The sequence below is a fragment of the Pezoporus wallicus genome, unplaced genomic scaffold, assembly GCF_028554395.1.
Source record: "Pezoporus wallicus isolate ANWC-B61680 ecotype Strahan unplaced genomic scaffold, APGP_CSIRO_Pwel_v1 scaffold_11491, whole genome shotgun sequence".
Taxonomy (NCBI): domain Eukaryota; kingdom Metazoa; phylum Chordata; class Aves; order Psittaciformes; family Psittacidae; genus Pezoporus; species Pezoporus wallicus.
This window is the reverse complement of record NW_026642649.1, coordinates 8876712-8899911: the sequence shown is the minus strand read 5'-3', so window position 1 is coordinate 8899911 and position 23200 is coordinate 8876712. Positions and strand designations below refer to the sequence as shown.

The following is a 23200-nucleotide window of genomic DNA, read 5'->3' as shown; positions in this document are numbered from 1 at the left end:
AATAGGTATGTGTTCCAAAACTAAAAGATGTAAGGCAATACAATTCTACTAATAATTAGTTTTGCTTTGACACAAAATGTTATCCGATAACACCAACCAACCTGCATGAGCTGGACACAGGAGGATTTGATTTGTTGCTTTTGGCTATTTAAGAAGCAAATTCTCTACACAGAAGAATCTGTTGTGCTTTGCCTTTGAGACTCTGGGGTTCCCATATAATTATCACTGTGACTGTTATTCCCAGCCAGATTAGTGATAGTGGAGACTAAAGTGTCATCTATAGGCTATGTCAGAAACTATATATTTGAATCAGCCTCCACTAGCTTAAGCAAACCTTTGATCTGACAAGACAGAAGGTCTAAAATACTAAGTACTGTAATTTAATGCATTTTTCTTTCGAAGACAAAACACTGCACTTTCAAGCAATGGGATGATTTTTCTTCTGAAGCAATACAATCAGCACCTTGGAAATTTCCTACTAGCACCATACATTACCTGAACCACTGATGAGGAGGGAGGAGCTTCTGCATCATCTCTTTCCATCAATTTCTTTTCAATTTATCACATGGCAAAAATCACTTTTCACATCACTCATCACTTATCACTCTTTCAACAGGGCAACTTAATTCCTGAAACCCAAGACTTTTAACTACCCTGCTGAGCACAGCATTGCCACTGCTTGCCACAAAGGTCTTGCTGTTTCCCTGCCTCTCCTGTAAGGTCCAGGATGCGACACTGATAGCCACTCATGTTTGTAACTTTCAAGTCATGGGCTATTTCTCTTCTAATATATGATTATACCTAAGTGGTGGAGAGACAGAGGAATTTACGCTACAGAAGCACAAAGAATAGGCAAATATGGGATGTGGATGGTGCAACTCATGCAACATGAACTAACACTGCAGAAAGGCAAAGTTACATCTGAAGCACCACTTTTGGGCTAGAGATTATACCCGCTTGGGGTCAATCTCCACCCTTCTGGTCACCTGGGATGGTCAGGTATTCACCTTCAGGGGCTTAGTTTTGATGAGTAAGGCTTCTGTCAGAGTCAGGTGGAGAGAACAAATAAAAGGTATGAGCTACTTCAAAACCAAATATAACATTAATCCCTTGAAGGTGTGCTCTTCTGAATATTATCTAATGAAATGCCTCTGATAATCTGAATCCACTACCCTGTATATAACCCCCAATGCCCATAGTACTTCTCTTCTGCATATGGAAAAAACTCACAAGCCTTTGTTGGATATTACTTCAATTGCTTTCTACATTAGCTCTTCAGTCAAAACATCTGATTGAAAAATCAGATTGAAAAGAGAAAGGTTTCCTTTTGCATGGTGATGGCGGCACATATGAAGGATATCATCCACCTGATATTCCTTGGAAGCAAGGTGCTAAAATACCAGGATCTTTTAGAAAGAGGTGAAAAATAACACATTTTGCTTCCTAGAGCATAATTCAATTACCTCTCCAAAGTGGAAGTTGAATCATTTTACAGATATAGATGTAAACTCACAGCAAGGTAGTCCAAGAGAAACATGTTCTTGAAACCTGTGAAACTGGTTATTACACACCAGGCCAACAATCACAGGAACAACAAACTGAATGGCAAATTATGACATCAGATGAAACCCCAAGAGTGTCATTTCTTCCAGAATAAAATATAACACGTCCATATTGGATTTTGTTACTATAACATGCATATACATTTCACTCACCTTCCTTTCCCTTCACCCTGTATATAAATGTTATGTAGTAGCATAAAAGCCACAGAGTTGTAACGGCTGCGGTAAGAATTCTGCAACCTTATGCTCCTGCCAGCTGCTACTATATCTGCAGCAAAATAAAGAGGCATTACAGCCTTCAGAAAGCACCATCAAGTGGCTATTATGCTGTAGTTTTACCTTTCAAGTCAGTGATGCAACATGCCAAGAAGGTACCCATGGAACATCTAATTTGCAGTTTCAGTCCTAAAACTGATTTACATAAAAACTACAACTCTAAAAGCAACATGGGCTAGACAGAAGCCTTGTTCATGGCTATATCTGCCCAAAAGCATTCCCTCAGCCAGCACAGTTATAAACACCAGAGAAGATACAAACAGGATGAATCTGAAGAGAAATCAAGGTCAATTTAATTATTCCTTAAAGAGGGCTTATGGAAAGTAGTAAAGAGCTTCCACTTTTTAGGTGAGGCACTATGAATACACTTGTGGTCAGCAACCACAGCTTAACAAAAGTGTTTTATGAAAAATCCACTTCCTAAAGGATAATATGGCGATTGCTTTAAGTTACATATACCTCTACTCTGACAGCTCACGACTCCAGATGCATTTTCATGTAGCTGGATACCATGTTACACCCTGTGTATTTACTTCACAGCCCCTGGAAGGGAAGCTACAATCACACCATTAAAAAAACATCCTACCAACCAAACCCGAACAGTTTTCTCTGCTAGAAGTCCTGAAAGCTCAGGAGAGAGGAAGAAGAGAAGTCAGCTTGTTTTCTGCTTGACACTCCATGATTTGGGCCCAGAAACCCATTTCCATTGATGCCTGCAAAACTACAATGGCACCTTTGGAAGACCCAGCTAGAAAGCAGTTTTTCAAGTAAAGGAGCAAAAAGTCCTCTGAAACCTCTACAGCCAAAGCCCATAAATGCTGAGGTAGACTCGCTCAATTGCTAACAGACTTTGACAAGTTAGCAAGTAATTGAAGGCTGTATTTTGCAGCAGCCCAATACTGCACTAGCAGAAAGAGCATGGAGATGTAAAAAACAGATGTGGAAGCTTAGATGTTTTCAACAGAGAGCACCACATTATCACCACAGTACAGGCAATACACCATGCAGGGGAATACTTTCTGAGGCAGGGTGTGTAGTTCTAGTCTTCTATCAAAGAAAGGACAACTTAAATTTGAAAAGATGAGCTCCTAATCTCGGCAGAGGACAAAGCAGCTTGGAACAGACGTCCAAAAGGAAGATTTTAACACTCTTAGGAGGAAAAATTCCCACAGAGTCTAAGGGTCAAAAGAGCACAATAGCAGCCACTGCTATGGTTCCATGCATTATCTCAGTAGCACGCTGACTCAAGAGCCTCAGGCAATACTCCATAATGAAGATTTAGGAAAGAACTTTAAAGACAGGGCAATCTGGAGTGCTGTTTCCCCCAATACACCCTTCCTCAAATGACCCGTACCTTAGGGAATTCATGATGTGGAGACTGTATTACTGTGTTAACTGGATCATTCTTCCTTAATTTGTCAGTTTTTTTCCTGAATCGATTTATATCTGTGGTCCACACAGCTATTCTATGGCAATGAGCTCCACAGCCCAGTTCTGTCTTGCACAATGGAGTCTGGCTGGGCATTGCATGGTATATTTGCTTAGGGAGCAAAGACTAGATTCAAATGAGTCATATCCCTAAAATCCCCTGTAGAACCACAAATAATTTCAGTTCTTGGGCAATGAGTTATCTCAAAGGTTACATGCATAGATACAGGTGCTGTCACACTGACAGCTAGCGGTGAAAGGGGTGTGAAAGTGGAGATAAAATATTACTCTTGAGCTTTTAGGAAGCACAATTTCAACTCAATTTTCACACCTATACAGCCTCTTTATGTTGACGCACACACACAAAATGGATGGACACACACAAAACGACCAACAGTTGACCATATGTCCTAACAAAATGGCGGTATTTCTAAATATCATCTTACTAGATACACTTTGGTAATAGTAACAATGCATGATAATATTAAATACATCTTAAAAAATGCTAAATATCAAACAATGATTTTGTTTGTTCTGATTTACTTTATCAGGATAAAAAACAATCCCAAACCCCAGGATACTAGGATTCCTACCTTTTATTAGCTTCACTTACAATCTCAGACCAGATGTGACTCAGTTTCCTCAGTGAAAGGTTGGGTATTAAGCACTTTCTCACCACAAGAATGTTTTCCAGACAACGCGATGCACTTATTTTGGTAAAGCACCTATATCAATTGCTGATGGCAGATGCTATGTAAGTGCAATGAATTATTTCCTTATGTTTCTCCACTTCCTCCTTTGAGAAGGAGGGAACTTGTCATCTTTCCTTTTATTAGCAAATGCAGCTGGGAGCTAAATACACTGGTGACTCCGACTGACTGATTTGATAGTGTTTATGCAAGTAAGCAGCAAGAAACACTAAATCAGAGCATAAACAAATCTTAGGCTAAATGCGCAGATAAAAACCTCACACTAAAAACTGTCTGTTCCTGAAATTAGTATTCAGCTGGTAAAGGTCCAAATCTTATTTTCCGGTTTAATTTTCAAATAATTTCAGTCCTAAAGCAGAACTGCAAAGTGCACAGGAAAAAAAATACCACAAAGGTTATTTTCCCCAAATTTTGAAACCATCTGTTTTGAAGTTCTGTTTGGCTAAGCTAATTACAGGACTCGCAGACCAGCTAACCAGTTAAAACGCATACAGAAAAGCTTTTTTTCAGCGCAGGAGGAAATGTCTTTAGCTGAGCTGTTTTGCATGGCACCTCCAATTTATCCCTTCTCCACAGTCTCTGGCATCTGTGTTGCTGGTGAGGGTAACAATCACATCAGGGTGCTCCACAAAGGTTAACACAGACAATAGCCTGGCAGCATTTGATGTGTAAGGAAGCAGGACTACCATTTCCCTTGCATCTTAAAGGTCAACAAAACATAACCTAATTCACTTCTTTTATACAAGCCCAAGGGCAGGCACATGACAGAAAAGCCAGCAAGTTCATTGTCAGTTCTACAACACCATAGGAAAAATAACAGACAGATCTCAGCACTGCAGGTGAAGTGCACAGGGCAGAGAGCAGAAGCTATTAATGATATGGGCTTTTCTTTGATAATATCCTGCTTATTTTTTTTTCCTCAGTGTATAGACCAATTTATGCAGAATGAAGACTTAGTCTGTAATTTAATTACCACAGGTTACTTTTTGCATTGTATGATACACAAAGAGCTGATATTAAACTCAAGCTATTGCATTAAAAAGCCCTTTAAATTAATCTAACTACCAAATGTTGTTACTGTGATTAATAATTAGCAAATGGCACGTGACAAATCAAATAGAATTACAGCATGATTCATGCTACAGAAACTTCTTATCCTACCCTGCTCTTCTAGAGACATCCTTGGTTTTCACATTGTTTCCATCAACTTCCAATTACCCAAACCCACTTACTTGTTCTGTCCCAAATGGCTTTTACAATGAGGGTGTACTTCTGTGACTGTCAACTACTGCATTGCAAGTATCTCATAGACCGTAACAATCCACAGAGCAGAAGAAAGTCACAAATGTTGACTTTAACTTAAGGAGACAGTACACCAGAGAGCTGAGAAGAAATGCAGGAGTTGGGAAAAGTAATAGAAGATTGAAGAGAAACAGTGCCTCCTCTTCTTCATTTGAGCAAGTGGATCAGTGGGTCTTCCACATGCAAAGCCATTGTTCAGCAGTGCTGAGCTTCCCCATCTGTACTTTCAAGCTCTCTCCTATTTATCCACCTTCCCTGCTGCACTTGTATTCAGGCCTTGAACATCAGCTGGAACAAGCTTGGTGCTCAGTCCACTGGTATCAATGGCAAGGTTCACCAGTTACTCAGGTAACAGCTCTGTGGTTATCCCAGCCTACAACATTGGCCCTGTGTGTTCTTTCAAATATTACAGTTTGAATTCATATTCAGCATATCATCATTTTGCCTACAGGCTCTATCCTTGCTGAGGAAGAAAGTGTTTACAACAGTGTATAATGATAAACATGTAAAGCCATCATCAATCATTCATCAGTTACAATTACCATTTGCATCCATTTATCTAATCACAGTCTGCAGTAACCGCTGCACTTAAGCGGTTCAAAACCACTTTAAAGATGGAAATGTTGAGCATAACTACTACATAATTAACTCCACATTTTGTAGCACTCTGCTAACTCATATTTCTGTCCCTTTTCAGGTTTAACGTATATTAAATGAAAAGGGAATTACTATTTACATATACCCCCACACACCTATACATTCACATGTACTGACTGTGACAGTACAGGTGAGAAAAGGCAGACTATCCTCATAAACTCTATTTAACATGCAACTTCAACTGTCTCAGACACTCAGTCCCCCAGTCTATCTCTGCTGCTACTTTAGATACACTGAATTTCACATCTAGCTATAAAAATACCACAGATTCCTCTCTTTTTTTTTAATCTCCTCCTCCTCCTCTGCAAGATCACCTGCCACAAAAAGTACTTCTTATCTGCCCTGGATATCAGAATCTGGTTTTAGCCTTCCCTTCCTGTTCATCTTTTTCAACCCTGCTAATCTGAAGATGGCAAACAGTGGGTCCTGAGCTTGTAACAGCTTAAAGGTCAGATAACTTCCAACATTCAGAAGCTAGACAAAAAAGGACAGACATCAGTTTGTTCTGCAGCAACTACAATAACTTAATTTGCTATATTACATATTTAATGGGTTCCAGAGAGTGGAAAGAGTGGTATTTGCGTGTTCTTTCACCTTTTCTGGCTTAAAAAAAAACAAACTATATTCGTAGAATCATAGAATAGTTATGGTTGGAAAGGACCTTAAGATCATCAAGTTCCAACCCCCCTGCCATGGGCAGGGACACCTCACACTAAACCATCTCACCCAAGGCTCTGTCCAACCTGGCCTTGAACACCATCAGGGATGGAGCATTCACAACTTCCCTGGGCAACCCATTCCAGTGCCTCACCACCCTAACAGGAAAGAGTTTCCTCCTTATATCCAACCTAAACTTCCCCTGTTTAAGTTTTAACCCATTACCCCTTGTCCTGTCACTACAGTCCCTAATGAAGAGTCCCTCCCCAGCATCCCTATATAATATTTGAATACTATATATTCACACCACAATTAACATCTGTCTGAAGAGCACCCTGAAGATTTTGGGGATTAAATCCAACTCTCCCTGATATGCCAACTGTCATTTCAACTAGTGAACCATGCAACCACACAAGCACTCCTGAACAGACATCGCAGATGACAGCTCAAGTGGGTGAGCACATAAACAACCTCCCATGTGGGTATCCAGGGTGACAGAATCAACTTCCAAAGCAGCAACAGCTGAGAGAGCAGGAATTATACCCCAGCACTTCAGCAAGGGTTCAGCCAGGCCCCATTGCTCTTGAACTCCCATCCTCACCCTTCAAGTCTGCAGGCACCACCTAAAAACTTCTGAAACACTCTCTAGCCATGAATGTCAGCTGCACTGTGACAAAAGCCTTGGACAAAGCCTTGGGTGGCATGATTTAGTGTGAGGTGTCCCTGCCCGTGGCAGGGGTGTTGGAACTAGATGATCTTAAGGTCCTTTCCAACCCTAACTATTCTATGATTCTAAAAAATAAACCAACCAACAAAAAACCCCAACCAAAAAGCCCGTGTAATGTATGAGGTACAGGCTGCACAGCCTATTCTGTAGATGGCACTGTATGTTAAACAATGATTTTCTTCTCTTTCCACAGTACAATTTCTGAAGATAACAATCCAGATGCAGCCTCTAACACACATAAAGTAGGTATTTATTTTAAACCAAGAATCATTCCATGGTATTAACTTTCAACTGTAACCCCAAAAGTCACCTCCCAATTGCAATTAATTATGTTTATCCCTGTAGCGACTACCAGGCAGCACAGGATGCACTGTACAGACCCAGCATAGTACACAGTCCCTCTCCCAAAGAGTTAACCAGACAAACAGCAGGAGAAGAGAGGCAGTGTACTAATGAGAGCTAATGATGTATTGCAGCCTTGCTGCTGGATCCCCAGCCTGGCGTGCTACCTACCGAGTCAGCAAGCAGTGCTGCACCATGATGACGATTAGGCTTTTTTTTTGTTTGTGTGTTTGGTTTTGGGGTTTGTTTCTTTTAAAGACTGTGTTCTTTGTCAGTAACATCTGAAGGATGTGTTGGGAATGGCATCACAGGAGCTGGACCATAAAATTGCAAGGAAATATAGGTGCAAACCCACAAACAAAACGGGAATGGCTGAAGGGACTGGGGGGGTTTAGTCTGGAGAAAAGAAGGTTCAGGGGGACCTTATCACTCTCTACAGCTGCCTGACAGGAAGATGGAGCAAGGAGTAATAGGACCACAGGAAATGGCCTCAAACTGCACCAAGAGAAGTTTACACTGGATATTAGGAACAATTCCTTCCCCAAAGGGTGGTCAGGCATTGGAACAGGCTGTTCAGGGCAGTGGTGGAGTCACAGTCCCTGCAGGTGTTCACAAAGTGTGTAGATGAGGCCCTCAGTGACACAGGTTAGTGGTGGCCTTGTCAGTCCTGGGGTAAAGGTTAGACTTGATGCTCTTAAAGGTTTTTTCCCACCTGGTTGATTCTATGATTACCTCAGGAAGGTAGAGAATGACACAAACTGGAAAAAGTGAATTTCACAACAATGAGTAAAGTTCTTCGGAGGTGATTTCAGCTGAGACACTAAAGTAACTGTGGAGGCATTGAAAGGAACACAAGTTAATCTAAAGATTCACTGATGACAATGTTTGCTTGAGATATTTGGGATGTAAAATTAACTAACATCTGAGGAGCTCCCAGAAACCCATGACAACTATTAAATGGTCCAGGTCTGTTTCAGAACTACACCAGCACCAACACACAGGGTAAGAAAAGGCAGCAGCAAAGAGCAAATGGCATGCTGAAGCTCTGAAGAGCCAACCAACCTCGCTCCCAGATATTGCAAATGAGTAATGTATGTCTCTACATAAGCTCACAGCAGAAAACTGCCCTTCAGAGTATTGCCAGTATTGTTGATTTGCACTTGCCCAACAACAGTTTGCAGGTTGTTGGAATGTTAGAAGGTAAACACAGTAGCCCTTCATACTTTAAAATAAGGAAGGAGCAATACTTCATCATTCTAGCACAACTAAGATTTATGTCGATGTTAGCATTTTATACATTCCAGCCCATAACATGATACAGAGAATTTTCCCTGTTCCCTAGTGAGTGCCTTGCACTGGCTGCATATACAGTTTTAATGTGGATTGAAAACATTGCTTTATGTATGGCAGACAAAGCCACAAAAGTGTGGCAAATGTTTAGCATCATAAAAAAACAATGTAAAATAATTCAAATTCACTGTGGTCGATTCACCCTATCCAGAGTGGTTTTTCTCTTACAACTATGCAGACATGTACCATATTCTAAGGTTTTTGGCTATTTTAATGAAAACTTTATGATTGTTTTAGAATTCTGGTAGGGATCCAGAACCCTTTTTTCCAGAATTCTCATATGAGAAATCTACTTGATGCATGAACCTGACAGCTGAATTAGTAGGAAACTACATCTGTTGAACTGCAGGTAAAGCAGCCAGATGCAAGAAATACTTGAGAGTCATTTGTCTTACCATGTCTTCATACCTTACCTAGACATTCCATAGTAAAATTAGGAGGAATTCATGTAAATTACTACAGCCAGCCAGCAATACATAAAAAATGTTAAGAGCTGGAAAGGGAGCATTGGGGAGTGCAAAGAGATATTTGAATAGGAACCAGCACTGACAGCTAACCCCAGAGACTGAGATTAAAGTCACTGCCACCTCATTTTACATACAGAAAAGCCATTTTGGGCATTTTTTAAGGTTATATCTCCCAGTGCAGCATTTGATTGTAGTAACTATTTCTGCACATGTTTAACTTTACTTACTGAATAATCCCTTTATATGCCACAGAACTAGTCATATGTATGAAAATACTTGGATGCCTAAATCTTCTCATGAATCAGGGGCTTAAGTTACCCCTAGTTCAGTGAAGAAAGGGACAGAGGCACCTCCACATTAACATACTGATACCAAAGTCAACGTTCAATTCTCCTGTTAATTCCACAAGCTTGGTATTAAGCTCTAATGTTTTCTATAGGGCATGAATTCCTCAACATACATTGGATATACACACTACAAGATGGCAAGGTGCGTTTACAAGGGGTCTACAGTGCTTACTTGGAGCTAAATTTGGAAGAGGCACTTTATTTGTGTATACCAAAGCTATTGAAAAATTGTGCAGGTCAAGTTGTTAAAACCTCTTAAATCATATAATGAATTGTTTCCATGCTGGCCACACTTGACCCAGTTTACATGCGGTTTAGATAACATTTTTCTAAATTAAAGCTATTCTGTCTATTACAGAACAATAAAAAATGAAATAGGTAGAAGAAGGCAAGGAAAAATTAATTATTCTTTGAGCAGAGAGAGGGTTGGCTGATTTTAGTTGGATGAAAACTATAATCTGACATGTGAAATAAACGGAAAACTGACTGTGCTTCAGCTTCAACTTACTAGACCCAACAGACTATCTACAATGGCAAATCATAGCATTACTGTTAAATGATGATTGGAAATATAACACCTGTTAAACCCCAGAATGTTACTGTTTCAGCCATCATCATCCAGCTTCAAAATACACGAAGAAAACAGCCTGAGAAATACTGACTCATTCACACCACAGCGTTAAACTCTACACTGAGCATTTAAGTGCATAATCCAGATTCGTGATATCAAAGCTCTCTACAATTTTGTTTTGCCTTTGTTTTTACTGTATCAATGCTTCATAAAAGGGAAAAAAAACCTGGTATTTCTCTGTGGTGCTTTCTTCCCCAGTTTGTTTTTATAAGCAAAACAAACTATCTTTCTCTCCAACTCCTTTGCTTTGAATCAAGAAACAAGCTCCTGATGAGTGTTCATGCAGCTGATTAGAAAATTGTCTTATAAACAGCACCATTAAGTGGCATGCCAATCAGGGGTGATACAGTGGTACTGCTGGTGCCTGTGTAGATTAGAGTTATGCCCCACGCTTGGGAAACCTAAATGTACAATTCTGAAATTTCTTATTGGCAATTAGTTTATAAACACTGTGTTCTAATGCTTAACAGCAGGAAAATGTATTTATCACGTGCTGTATCTGCAGAATACAGAAGGGGAAAAAACTGGAGCAGACTTTCTGAAGCAGCTGTTATGAAGAAGACCCCAGTGATGAAAGCTTATAAAAGAGGGAATTTTTTTTAGGTTTTTCAGAAGTGATGCCATAGGAAGCCACATGGGTTGTAAGATCCCTTGACATCCATTCCACCCCCATTTATTTGCATTTACTATTTGGTTTCTGACATGCATCACCACCCACTTAATATATACTAAAAACAGCTGGACTTGTTTGAAAAGTTTAATTGGTTTTATCAGTAGTTTCTTATTAAAGACAAGGAAAAGCTTCAAAACATAGCTAACACAGGAAACTTGGCTATCACATTGTCCTGGGTTCAGCAGTAGCAGTCATTTTTCTCCTCCTTGGTAGCTGGTGCAGTGCTGTGTTTTTGACTTTCGGCCTGATGTTTTGGTTTGGCCAAGGGCTTTGGGAGCCTCATGCTCTGCCAGGGAGGAGGGGAAGCCAGGAGGAAGCAGAGACAGGACACCTGACCCAAACTGACCAAAGAGGTATTCCATACCACAGCACGTCATGGCCAGGATGTAACTGAGAGTTACCTGGAAGGGTGAGGACGGCAGGGTTGGAGGAGGTATTGGTTGGTGCTTGGTCGGGCTGGGGGGGGGCGAGTTATCTATTGGCTAGTGCTGAGGTGTTGTACTCTCTTCCCTTGTTATTTCCTTTATCATTATTATCATTGGTGGTAGCAGTAGTGATCTGTGTTATACCTTAGTTACTAAACTGTTCTTATCTCAACCCGTGGGAGTTGCATTCTTTTTGATTCTCCTTCCCATCCCTCCAGGAGCAGGGGGAGGAGAAAAAAGGGGGGGGAGTGAGAGAACGACTGCTTGATTTGTGGCTTTGTTTAAACCACGACACAAATACTGACCCAGACTTGCATGACTACAATGTGACATGCTAAATACAGCTACCTGTTAACAGCACTTGGGTCCACATTCACTTGGATGGATGGAGGATGACTCTTCACTATGGCTTCAAAGTCATGGACTCGAGAGCAATGTGATGCCAGAATTAAAGTTTGCCTCTGCAATTTTAATTCAGGTTCTTTAGCTTCCATCCTTTAATTATACAGTCACATGAACCAAACAGTATTTATTATTTATTTCAGTAAATAGTATTCTCTTAACTAATATACTCTGAGCCCCAATTCATCACAGTGCTTTATGCCTTATTTACTGCACAGATTAAAACCGTATTGAAAGCATGCATATTAAATTCCTCACAGGCTTCTCTATGTTACTCATTACAAGAGAATCGATAATGCCATTGCACCTGTTTAACTGTTCCAGACCAAAGGTACAGACACATTATCAAAAGCGGGTATCTTAAAGACAATACCACAGATTTCATTTTGGAGTGTCCTTGTGCTTTACAGCACCAAGGCAGACCTCTCAGAAATGCCAGGGTGCTGAGAATTCACCTCGAGAGCCAAGAGAAATGAATGGCTAACTAGCAAGTAGCTGAAGTACCTGCATAAAGTAAAAACTCCAGAGAGCCAACTGCCTGAACCACAAGAAAATCCCATTTTCCAGCAGTACTTTACCTTATTCCTCCCATGTAGCTCAGTTTCTGCAGTGGGAGGCTGACGTTGTACACATCTGCAACTTCAACCACAGCTCCAGAACATGTTTCTAACCCCAAAGAGGATCTACTCACATCCCAGTTTTGCTACAGTATCTCTCTTTTGTTTATCCCCCTTCCTGCTGTTGCCCTGACTCCCCCATGCCCCATGTTTTTGGGCATCTTTACTGCCCAAAAGAAGCTGCAGCTGCTTCTATAGCAAGACATGTATTCATCTATTTAGGTACCTTGTACTTTCCAACGCACGTGAAAACAACAGGTTTGCTTAGAGGTCTAACTGGTACGTACATCTAAAATGAGTAACTGAAGAGAACACCCACAACAGCCACCTGTTAACAGCTTATTAATTACACATCAGGATGCCATAAACATAACTTTTCAGAAGCATGTAACAGAAGTCAGTGACCACATCCACCAGACTTTTGTCCTCTCAGGAACTTCATATAACAGCAAGGAAACCCACCTTTTATATACAAACAAAAACCGGGAGAGAGCAGATACACCTGCAAAGTGTTTATACAAAGGGAGAGCAAATGAAGAATTGAGACAATGTACAGGTAATAGCCACCACTGTTTACCATTAAGGTACAGGAATCGATTGCTGCAGAGGAAATCATTTCCCTCAGTGCCATGTTTTTGGGGAGAAGAGATCAATTGCATATACTCCAGTATGTACTAAAAGATAAAGAGAACTAAAAGGTCCGTAAACAAATTGGGAAGGCGCAGTTAATTCTTAACAGTAGCACCCACCTACTTGAATAGCCTCCCCCCCACATCTAAACAGCACACCCGTTCATTAACTCAGTCACCACAACCATGTCATTCATTAACTCTGGAAGATTTGAGCCAGACTGGATTTGTCCTCCCACTGGTCTATGCCCTTTTGTGGTCCTGCAGACACTGGAGCTGGCAATAACTCACCACATGCTTCAGAGAGGTTTCTTGTTTTGGGAAATCTCTCAGCAGGGTGACATTTACATTTATTATGGCTGATTCTAGGCATTTAAATACTAAAACAAAGCATATTTAAAGTATATAAAGATATGACAAACTAGCACATGTACTATGGTCAGTTTTTCACTGACTTTCATTCAAGCACACCATTATGTTTCAGCTTTGCCTCTGCCACTGTCTATATTAGATGATTTCCCAGTATCCATATGGGCAGGCTGACTGGTGAGAATGCCTTTAGGGTTAAACGTCTTCAGTATAAACTCAAAGGTCTCTTTCTTGGTCAAGTTCTGCCCCCACATTCATCAGTGAGAATTCAGAGACAGCACTGAAATCCACAGAGTAACTTTGGACCCTGCCAATCCAAATGGATACCTCGCTGGCTCTCTCCAGACCTCTCTCTTCCCCAGCAAGGTGCTTCATCTATACAACTCATATCCTTCAGTAGTAGCAGGGTGCTTCTGATTTTTGAGTAACTTTGGTATTCTTACCAACCTACTGCCAGAGAGATGAGGATTATCTGCACCAAAGCTGGCTGAGGCAGAGCAACCTATTTCCTCATGCCTTCAGGTTACATTTCCATTAGGAAAAGCAGGGTCTGAAGAAATGTAAGGGATGCAGGGAAGAACAGCATTTTGCTCTCTTGACAATCCTCTCAGCTCCATAGTAAGAAATAAATCAGTTTCCATGGTTAGAATCATAGAATCGTTAGGGTTGGAAAGGACCTTAAGATCATCTAGTTCCAACCTCCCTGCTGTGGGCAGGGACACCTTACACTAAATCTTATCACCCAAGGCCTCGTCCAACCTGGTCTTGAACACTGCCAGGGATGGAGCATTCACAACCTTCCTGGGCAACCCATTCCAGTGCCTCACCACTCTCACAGGAAAGAATTTCCTCCTTATATCCAACCTAAACTTCCCCTGTTTAAGTTTTAAACCATTACCCCTTGTCTTATCACTACAGTCCCTAATGAAGAGTCCCTCTCCAGCATCCCTATAGGCCCCCTTCAGATACTGGAAGGCTGCTATGAGGTCTCCACGCAGCCTTCTCTTCTCCAGGCTGAACAGCCCCAACTTTCTCAGCCTGTCTTCATACGGGAGGTGCTCCAGTCCCCTGATCATCCTCGTGGCCCTTCTCTGGACTTGTTCAACAGTTCCATGTCCTTTTTATGTTGAGGACACCAGAACTGCACACAATACTCCAAGTGAGGTCTCACAAGAGCAGAGTAGAGGGGCAGGATCACCTCCTTCGACCTGCTGGTCACACTCCTTTTGATGCAGCCCAGGATACGGTTGGCTTTCTGGGCTGCAAGCGCACACTGAAGCCAGCTCATGTTCATTTTCTCATCGACCAGCACCCCGAAGTCCTTCTCTGCAGGGCTGCTCTGAATCTCTTCTCTGCCCAACCTGTAGCTGTGCCTGGGATTGCTCTGACCCAGGTGTAGGACCTTGCACTTGGCATGGTTAAAACTCATGAGGCTGGCATCAGCCCACCTCACAAGTGTGTCAAGGTCCCTCTGGATGGCATTCCTTCCCTCCAGGGTATCAACCGAACCACAAAGCTCGGTGTCATCGGCAAACTTGCTGAGGGCGCACTCAATCCCACTGTCCATGTCAGCGACGAAGATGTTAAACAAGACCGGTCCCAACACCGATCCCTGACAGATGCCACTTGTTACTGGTCTCCAGCCGGACATGGAGCCATTGACCACAACTCTTTGCATGCGGCCATCCAGCCAGTTCTTTATCCACCGAGTGGTCCATCCATCAAATTGATGTCGCTCCAATTTAGAGACAAGGATGTCGTGTGGGGCAGTGTCGAACGCTTTACACAAGTCCAGGTAGATGACATCAACTGCTCTACCCCTGTCCCTCAGTTCTGTAGCCCCATCATAGAAGGCCACCAAGTTGGTCAGGCAGGATTTCCCCTTAGTGAAGCCATGCTGGCTGTCACCAAGCACCTTGTTGATTTTCATGTGCCTTAGCATGCCTTCCAGGAGAATCTGCTCCAAGATTTTGCCAGGCACAGAGGTGAGACTGACTGGTCTGTAATTCCCCGGGTCATCCATTTTCCCCTTCTTGAAAATGGGGGTTATATTTCCCTTTTTCCAGTCATCGGGAACTTCACCTGACTGCCATGATTTCTCAAATATGATGGCCAGAGGCTTTGCAGCTTCATTTGCCAGCTCCTTCAGGACCCGCGGGTGGATCTCATCAGGACCCATGGACTTGTGCAACGTAGTTGCAATGTTCCATGGCAATGTAGCTAGACACAAGGAAGTGTCTCCAGTTTACTTCAGGATGGTATCACTTAGGTTCTGGAGAGCCACCTGCTCTGTGCACAGCTGTGCTGGGGAAGTCTCTGTGATGCTTTTATTCTACCCCTTCTTGGTAATTACTGCCTATTATTGCTGTATGAAAGGATCATATATACACTCCCCATGTCCCATTAAAGACAGCCATCCAGCTGGGCTAAACTTACCCCTGGAAGTGGTTTGAGCTAGCTCAGAACTAAGGTACTCACATGAATCTTTCTGTAAGTAGAGTCCTACAGCAGTAATGCTGCCCCAACAGTGCTACCTGGAAGAGCATTTCTGTTTATCACCTTAAAGCAGCCTTTCCAAACTGAATGCCAGGACCCTGCTACCTTGCTTTAGAGAGCAGGAAGCAAGTATCTTACAAATTCCAAACATCCACTGAAATACATGGAAATTGACTGAACATGTGACCTCAAATCCCCATTTCAAATCTCTGCATGAGATTTGAGAATCGGCTGACTGAGTTTTGAAGCTGCTGTTCAGGAAGAAATACAAATACAGGTTTAGGGGCCGAGCACAACTGAGCTCTGTGTTCAACAGTCCTTTAATGTATGCCAAATGGTCTTTCTGGTTCAAAATCATTTAATGCAATGCTAAGCAATGCCCTCACTGTTGCTTTTGCTGATTCGCAGTAAACCAGTGGGATGCCAGGCTGCCACCATCAGAACATATGCTTTATTGGAAAAGTATTTCAGCAGGCCTCACCTTGTAATACATTATGTGACCCTGGAAGGCAGGCAGCAAACACTCCTACGGGCAAATAGATCACTAAAAGTTAAAGCGACCTATCACTTTGGGAGCAGCAGCATCATTTCTGTCATCCTGCTCTACCCAGGGTCATAAAGCTGTAATGGATAAGGAAAAAAATACATCACTGAAGCTCTGAAGACTGATCCCAGCTGATGGACTGGGCGTCTTGTACCAGTGAAGAACAAGAGAAGGGAGGGAAGGAGAGGAAAGCAGAGGAAAGAGGAATCCAGCTGTGAAGCCCCGAAAACAGAACTACTCCTGGAAGTGCTGCTCAGTTTGCTTTGGTCAGAATAAACTTGGGCAGCAAAATGGGCCATGTAAGTTATTTCAGTTATGAAACAGGTTAGAGTGCTTATCTAAACAGCTTCACTAGCACATAGACAGCTGCCCATCTCCATTTACAGCCTTTCCCAGAACAGTCCCTTACCTCTGACTTTTACTTTAAAGAATTACTCTTTTCATCTTTTAGACTCTGAATTCTCCTAAGACATAAAACCCTACTGGTTTTGTAATCTTTTTTGTTCCATTCATAACATGTCAACAAAACCCCAATGAAGCAAAGCAGTGAAAAAAGCACAGCGCAAACATTTCAATTCTAACAATGTAAACAGCATCGAAAGGATTCTGAATCCTGTTTATCTACCTGTGAAGCTAGTAGTCAGTGGATGATCTGTTGCTAGAGAAAGGTCTTGCTCCCATTGTTATTGCTATTGCCTTTTGAAGGGATGACAGTGGCACTCTTTTGAATGGTAGCATTTTTCAGCAATTTAACTCCCTGCCTAAAGAAGCAAATTTGCATGAAAATTACCTGGAAAGCACAATCACATACCCACACAGTTTATACAAACACAATGGTATTTTCAGCACAGGTATGACAAACAGCATCTCAAAGGACCATAGGGATGAAGAGTAAATTAGTTGGCAAGAATATTTTCTCCAGTAATTTCTTAGAAAAGGAATAATTTCTTGGGGAAAACCTACAATTATCTTCCAACCTCTTTCTCCATGAGCACTGCAACTGATTTCTACCTTCATTCTTATTTACTTTCCATGAAAGCACCACTTAGGCCCTAATGAAGAATGCCGGGTAATTCTGGTGTTATTGGATTTTTCATTACTTATTTATTAGACATGAGGACTGTTACCAGTAAGCAGCCAGGTGAGTCAAATCAGATAAAGCATTATCTGATTTCTGTGCTGTAAATCAGATTTTAATAGAGAAAAGATCTGTATCCCTTTGGGAGTGCAAAGAATATGTTTATAATGTGCTCTGAATGTGTGCTACACAGTAGCAAGTATGGGTTAAAAAAAATTTCCTCTATTCAATTTTCCACCACCTCCTCCCAGGGTCTTCCATCCAGAAGATGAGAATGAATATAAATGTGCCAAGTGCTAGGAAATAACTAAGATAGGATAAGCATGCACACATGCTGCATTCTCACACAGACACACAAAAATACTGAATTCTGCAATATTAAAAATATAATCAAGACCTCACTGTTTCTCTGCTGCCAGGAGAATTCACAGATTTCAGGTTCACTTAATTCACCCATTGAAATAAGACCTTTGGTAGCCTACTCTCAACCCCAATACAGCTTCTGTCTCAGGTATTTTTCCTTGTCTCTATTCAGAAGCTATGAAATGTCACCACAGGAGCCGTGAATTAGACACAGATAACATTTGACTACCCCTTGAAGGTTTTACACATTTTCATCAGCAGAGTAATCTAGATACGTTCAGACAGATATCAGTATTAAACATTAAAAACCTCAATGCAAAGCCAGCTCTTTCCTGTACTGCAGTGTTATTTGAATTCTGACTTGTTGGAAATGACTGCAAAAATCGGAGCTCCCTTCTCACCTAAAAACACATCATGTTTGACTGTTCAGACAGAACTAAAGTTGTGGAATTAGTTTAGCGCCCCGATACTTAACACAAATATTCTGGGGACTCAAAACCTAACTTTTTAAAACCAAACTTGTTAGGTCATATTCAATTAATTCCATAACAACCTGGAGTGAAAGGCCTTTCAAGTCAAGTTTGGCTTAAGAATTCATTTTCTTTCATGATTTACACATGAAAATGAATTTATAAACCAAACCATTTTATTCATCGAGGTTTGTGAAGGCGTGTGGTCAGAGTGCCACTAACGAATGAACAGAGGAAGCTCTGCTACTGTCAGCCATCAGCACCAATGCTGACATCTATGCAGCACTTCAATATCTTCATTTTCCCACTTCTTCCCAGGTGAGCCTTTGCTTCTCCATCACAATTTACAGGAGGACTGACATTTTAGAAGCAACTGCAAAACTACAGGCAGCACAGAAGCCATCAACACAATCAAAAGTAATATTAAACTTAGATTACCTGAATGTAAGGCTTATTTATTCCAGTTAAAAATCCAAGCAAGTCACAACTAACCATATGCTGTATTTGAGATACTGGCTTCCTTTTTCAAGGATGCAGTTACACTTTAATTTGTTTTATCAATATCTGAAATATAACATGGTACCACAATTTGTATTTGGATGAGTAAAGGTTAGCTTTAGTCACTTGGGCAGGAGAGCAGTTTCAGGTTGTAATGACCTTAGTTTCTCATAAACATCTTCAAGGAAGACCAGAGCATTTTTGTTTTCATGTATCTTAAATGATAACACAGAGAAATAAATAAAGGAACTAGGACATGTGAGAAACATGAATACTGAAAGTGTAGCCTGAAATGGGGTGCAGCACATCACGAAGGCAAGCACTGTCAAGATCTGAGGTTTCCTCTTGGAAACAGACAGCAACAGGGACTGCGAGAAGCAGAGATGGTGTCATGTTCACATGAAACAAGTAGGAAACAGACACTTAAATACATCTTTTCCCCCAGAAAAAGCAAAAGAAATAAAATACCAAATTAAGTGTAATAAAAGTCCCTGTAGCTCCATATCCAACTACGCCTCTAAGTGACCTGACCAAGTTTTATTACAGCACAACTAGAACCACAAGCACGCAAGCAACTGATATATCAACCCAAACCGAGATCCAAACCATTGCACCCCCCACTGCTTTCCCCTATAGCTGGCACAACTAGGTAATAACCCTGTTCTTTCCTTTGCTTCAGCAGATTAGGCAGTCATAAACTAGTAGGAACAAAGCCATGTCATTTGTGGGAGTAGACCACCTTTAAAGCTACCATCTTTCTAATAAGTACCTTGTAAATTTGATGAGATTTATGTCATTAAACTCAAAAAAACCCTATGTCTGAAAAATAACTTAAACTAATAATCAAAACCACCAGAAAGGACTGCAACCTCACTGCATCTATCACATTTTGACCCATGCAGTAGCCTTCTGCAAAGCAACACAGGCTTCAGAGATACTCCCTTAGTTAACATGAGGCTACTCTGAGCTTCTTTGACCTCACTCTGGAGGGGAGAACATTTACTGAGAAATGAGAAGTCCCTCAGTGGAACAGGCCACAGGAGATAAACAGATGAAGATTTGGTACTTGTCAACTGTACCCATCAGTGCAAATGAAAATATTTAACTCATTATCAAATTAAGAGAACATCCCTTATACAATAGATTCAGCTCTTATAATCCAGATAGCAGTTACCTGGCAAGTCTCTCAAGTCCTGAGTTAATGCCATGTTTGTATCTTCTATCATCAGTGAGCCATTACTGCCTACAATCTCAATTGCACATGGTCAAACCCTCAGTGGAAGAAGACACTCCCTGGACTATCACACGTCCTACTGGCCAGCACAGTGGGTCAATATCCAATTACGTATTAACTAACCAAGGCACTGCACTACAAACTGTGAGAGCCATGTGCCCTTTCTTGCATGGGATGGCTCTGAAGTCTGGCCATGTAAATCACATTCCAAGACCAGAGCCTCCCAATTACTGCTTTGCTTCCCTTGTTAATCTGTATCTAAAATATCCCATTATTCTTCTTAGTAAATACATTCTGAATGACTCAGTGGGGGAGGAGGAGGCAGGAGGATGAAGATGGTTTTCATTTTGGTGGGGGTCAAGAAACCTCCTTTTTCTACAGATAAATGTCCCTGTTCCAGATCAGATGCACCTTTTCCCACTTGAAAAATAAGAGAGATATCTATTCATTCAGAGTTGACAAACAGACAATGTAAGTGAAGCAGTTCAGGGGAAGGGAGGTAGCTTTAATAATCTGTATCACATTATTATTTGTTGGTTATAACTTTATAGCTTATAACCAGGAGTTTAGACACTCGCAGCTTCCCCTCCCTGGAGGGCAATGTATCAAGGTGGTAATGTATCATGACCTCAACAAATGTTCTATTTAAACAGCACAACGACTCCCAAATGGAAAACATGTTTCTGCCTGTGACATCTCAGGTAAAAATGTATTTCTTTTCTATTTTTTCCAAACCCCCCTTCATTTCTAGATAAAAATTGGCCTGGCAGGGATACAATGCCATGTTCCACCTTCAAACACATCAGGCCCTTCAGCACTGGTGAGGCTCATGTAAACATGCCTTTAGGTTAACATCAAACCCCCCATCCCTGAGGTGTCTGACTTACTGAGGTTCCACTTGAGGCCTGTCGTGGTCACACTCTCGCAGGGGTTCCCAATGGGGATGAGGCCACACCAGTCGCCTTCCAGTCCCGTGTCCACATGCAGCTTGTGCTTGCCCTGAAAGACAGAAGGGCCTCTGGAGTCAGTGCTCATTAGGGACCCAAACTGCATTTGCCAACAGACCTTGCAAGCGAACTAGAAAACACTTGGATGGAGACAGGTCCAGAATATCCCACAAAGGTTCGGAAATACTTGGCTGCAGGAATACAGGTCACTGATGTTTACTGAGGGAGGAGACACGTGTGCTTAGGCTGCAGACCTCAGGGCTTTCAAAAAGTTTGTCTAGGCTTTTCTAATCAGAATCTGGCTTTGCTCATTCTTCCCTGGCTTTTTTGAAAGAGGCGCTTCTGTCAAAGCTAGGCTCTTTGTCCCTGTGAAATGAAGGCATCCTAACCCAGTCATTCATTTTTTCCCCTCATCTAAACAGCTGCTTCACTTCCTAAATAATGCTAGTCGAAGCACCACTGAAACTCCTTCATTGTTTTGACAGCATCTGTAAAAATTCATGTGTTTCTCCAGGCATATACTCTTCCCAGAAGGAAGAATACATGCAGAAACTTAACCAGGTGCTAGAAAAATTGACCTAAATATTTAAAGGAACATGATTACACTACGCAAGAACAATAAAGTAAAATTACAACACATTTTTTTGTACATGCAAGCTAAATTTATCTTCTAACTATCGAGTTCATGAGGTGGAGGAGAAGCTGCAGCTCTTCATGATGACGGATTTGTGACCAAGCTCTTAATCAGTACTTACAGACCCTGTGTGAACATCTTGCCAGGTACCAGCATAGGAACAATTGCAAGGAAGAACAGAGTGAAAATCTTTTACAGAATAAAAAGGGGGAAAAGAAGCTGAATGATATAGATCTGGCACAATTTGTGTTCTAAGAAAGTGTTTTATGAAAAGTAGCTACAGGAAAACAGCAAAGGCAAAACAGTGACAAGATCGGTGAAGAAATCATCCTCTGGTCTTTTCTACATGGGTAATTTCTTTCCAACAAACATGGGCTTCACCTGGAGGAATGTTTCTTTGAACGGAAGTTTTGTTGGGGTTTCATTTTATTCTCTTCTGAATTCACAGGCAAGTCAAACCCTTAAGCATGTCTTTTACACACAAATTCTGCACCACTATAAATAAAATCAGATGTACCCAGTTAATCATCTACCAAAATAAAAGACGTCTCTGAAACATAATGACTATTTCGTGAGTAGTTTGTTAAGCAGGATGCCTGGGTTTCATAGCAAAAGAATGAAGAACAGTTAAACTATATAACTCAGGTAAATGTCCCAAGCAGCAAAAATACTGCTTCACAGTTTTAGTCTGGAAAATGTATTTAAGCTTTTTTTATTCACCCTGTTCTCTCATACGTTCATTCCAAATGCCCTTGCAAATATGAAGTCACTAGTTAGAAAGTCAAAACTGGAGGCAAAATATTTTATTGCTGAGCTGTTGCTGTCTGAGGATTCGACAGCTTCTCCTGTTAATGCCAAATGCATTATGAAGAAACAACTTCAATACATGTCATGCTCTCAGTTAACAAATGAACCTTGGAAAAGCTGTAAATTAGGGAGTATCAGACTGCATAGCTTAAGCCTGTCTGTCTGCAGAGCAACAAGAAAACCAATCCAATATCAAGTACCTTCTCAGGATGTCCAGGTTCATGTGGAGATGAGCCATGTATTTCTAAAGTGGTTGTGAACACTTGCCTGCCAGATCCAGAGGTGTAACAAATTCAGGCTTGATAACCTTTCAGCTGTGCAATAAGGCATGCTACTTCTCTCTCGCAGTACAGAGGGAGGATGAAAGGAGAGGTAGAGGTGCAAGGTCTCTTGTTATGTGATTGCAGATATGGTCTATAATGAAGATGATGATGAAGAGAATGAAGGGGTGGGACTGCCTGTTCCCAATGGATATACACACTGCTGCTCAGAGCTGCTGGAGGAGAGAAACAAACTCACTACTTTTATCAATTAGTAAAGGAATCTGAAAAAGAAGTA

The 23200-nt window shown here is 41.3% G+C and overlaps 1 protein-coding gene across 8 annotated transcripts in view; it reads right to left on the bottom strand.

The window, feature by feature from the left end:
- TPK1 (thiamin pyrophosphokinase 1) overlaps positions 1-23200 on the bottom strand; it is a 284419-nt gene that overhangs the window by 38700 nt on the left and 222519 nt on the right. For 5 of the 8 annotated variants that reach the window (XM_057431251.1, XM_057431250.1, XM_057431247.1 and 2 more), the window contains one exon: positions 21142-21253. In XM_057431251.1, the coding sequence (XP_057287234.1) occupies positions 21142-21253 (112 nt within the window). Of the gene's footprint in view, positions 1-13430; positions 13568-17236; positions 17373-19025; positions 19236-21141; positions 21254-23200 lie in introns of those variants that run through there. The other 3 variants (XR_008975133.1, XR_008975134.1, XM_057431249.1) reach the window with 3 other exon arrangements.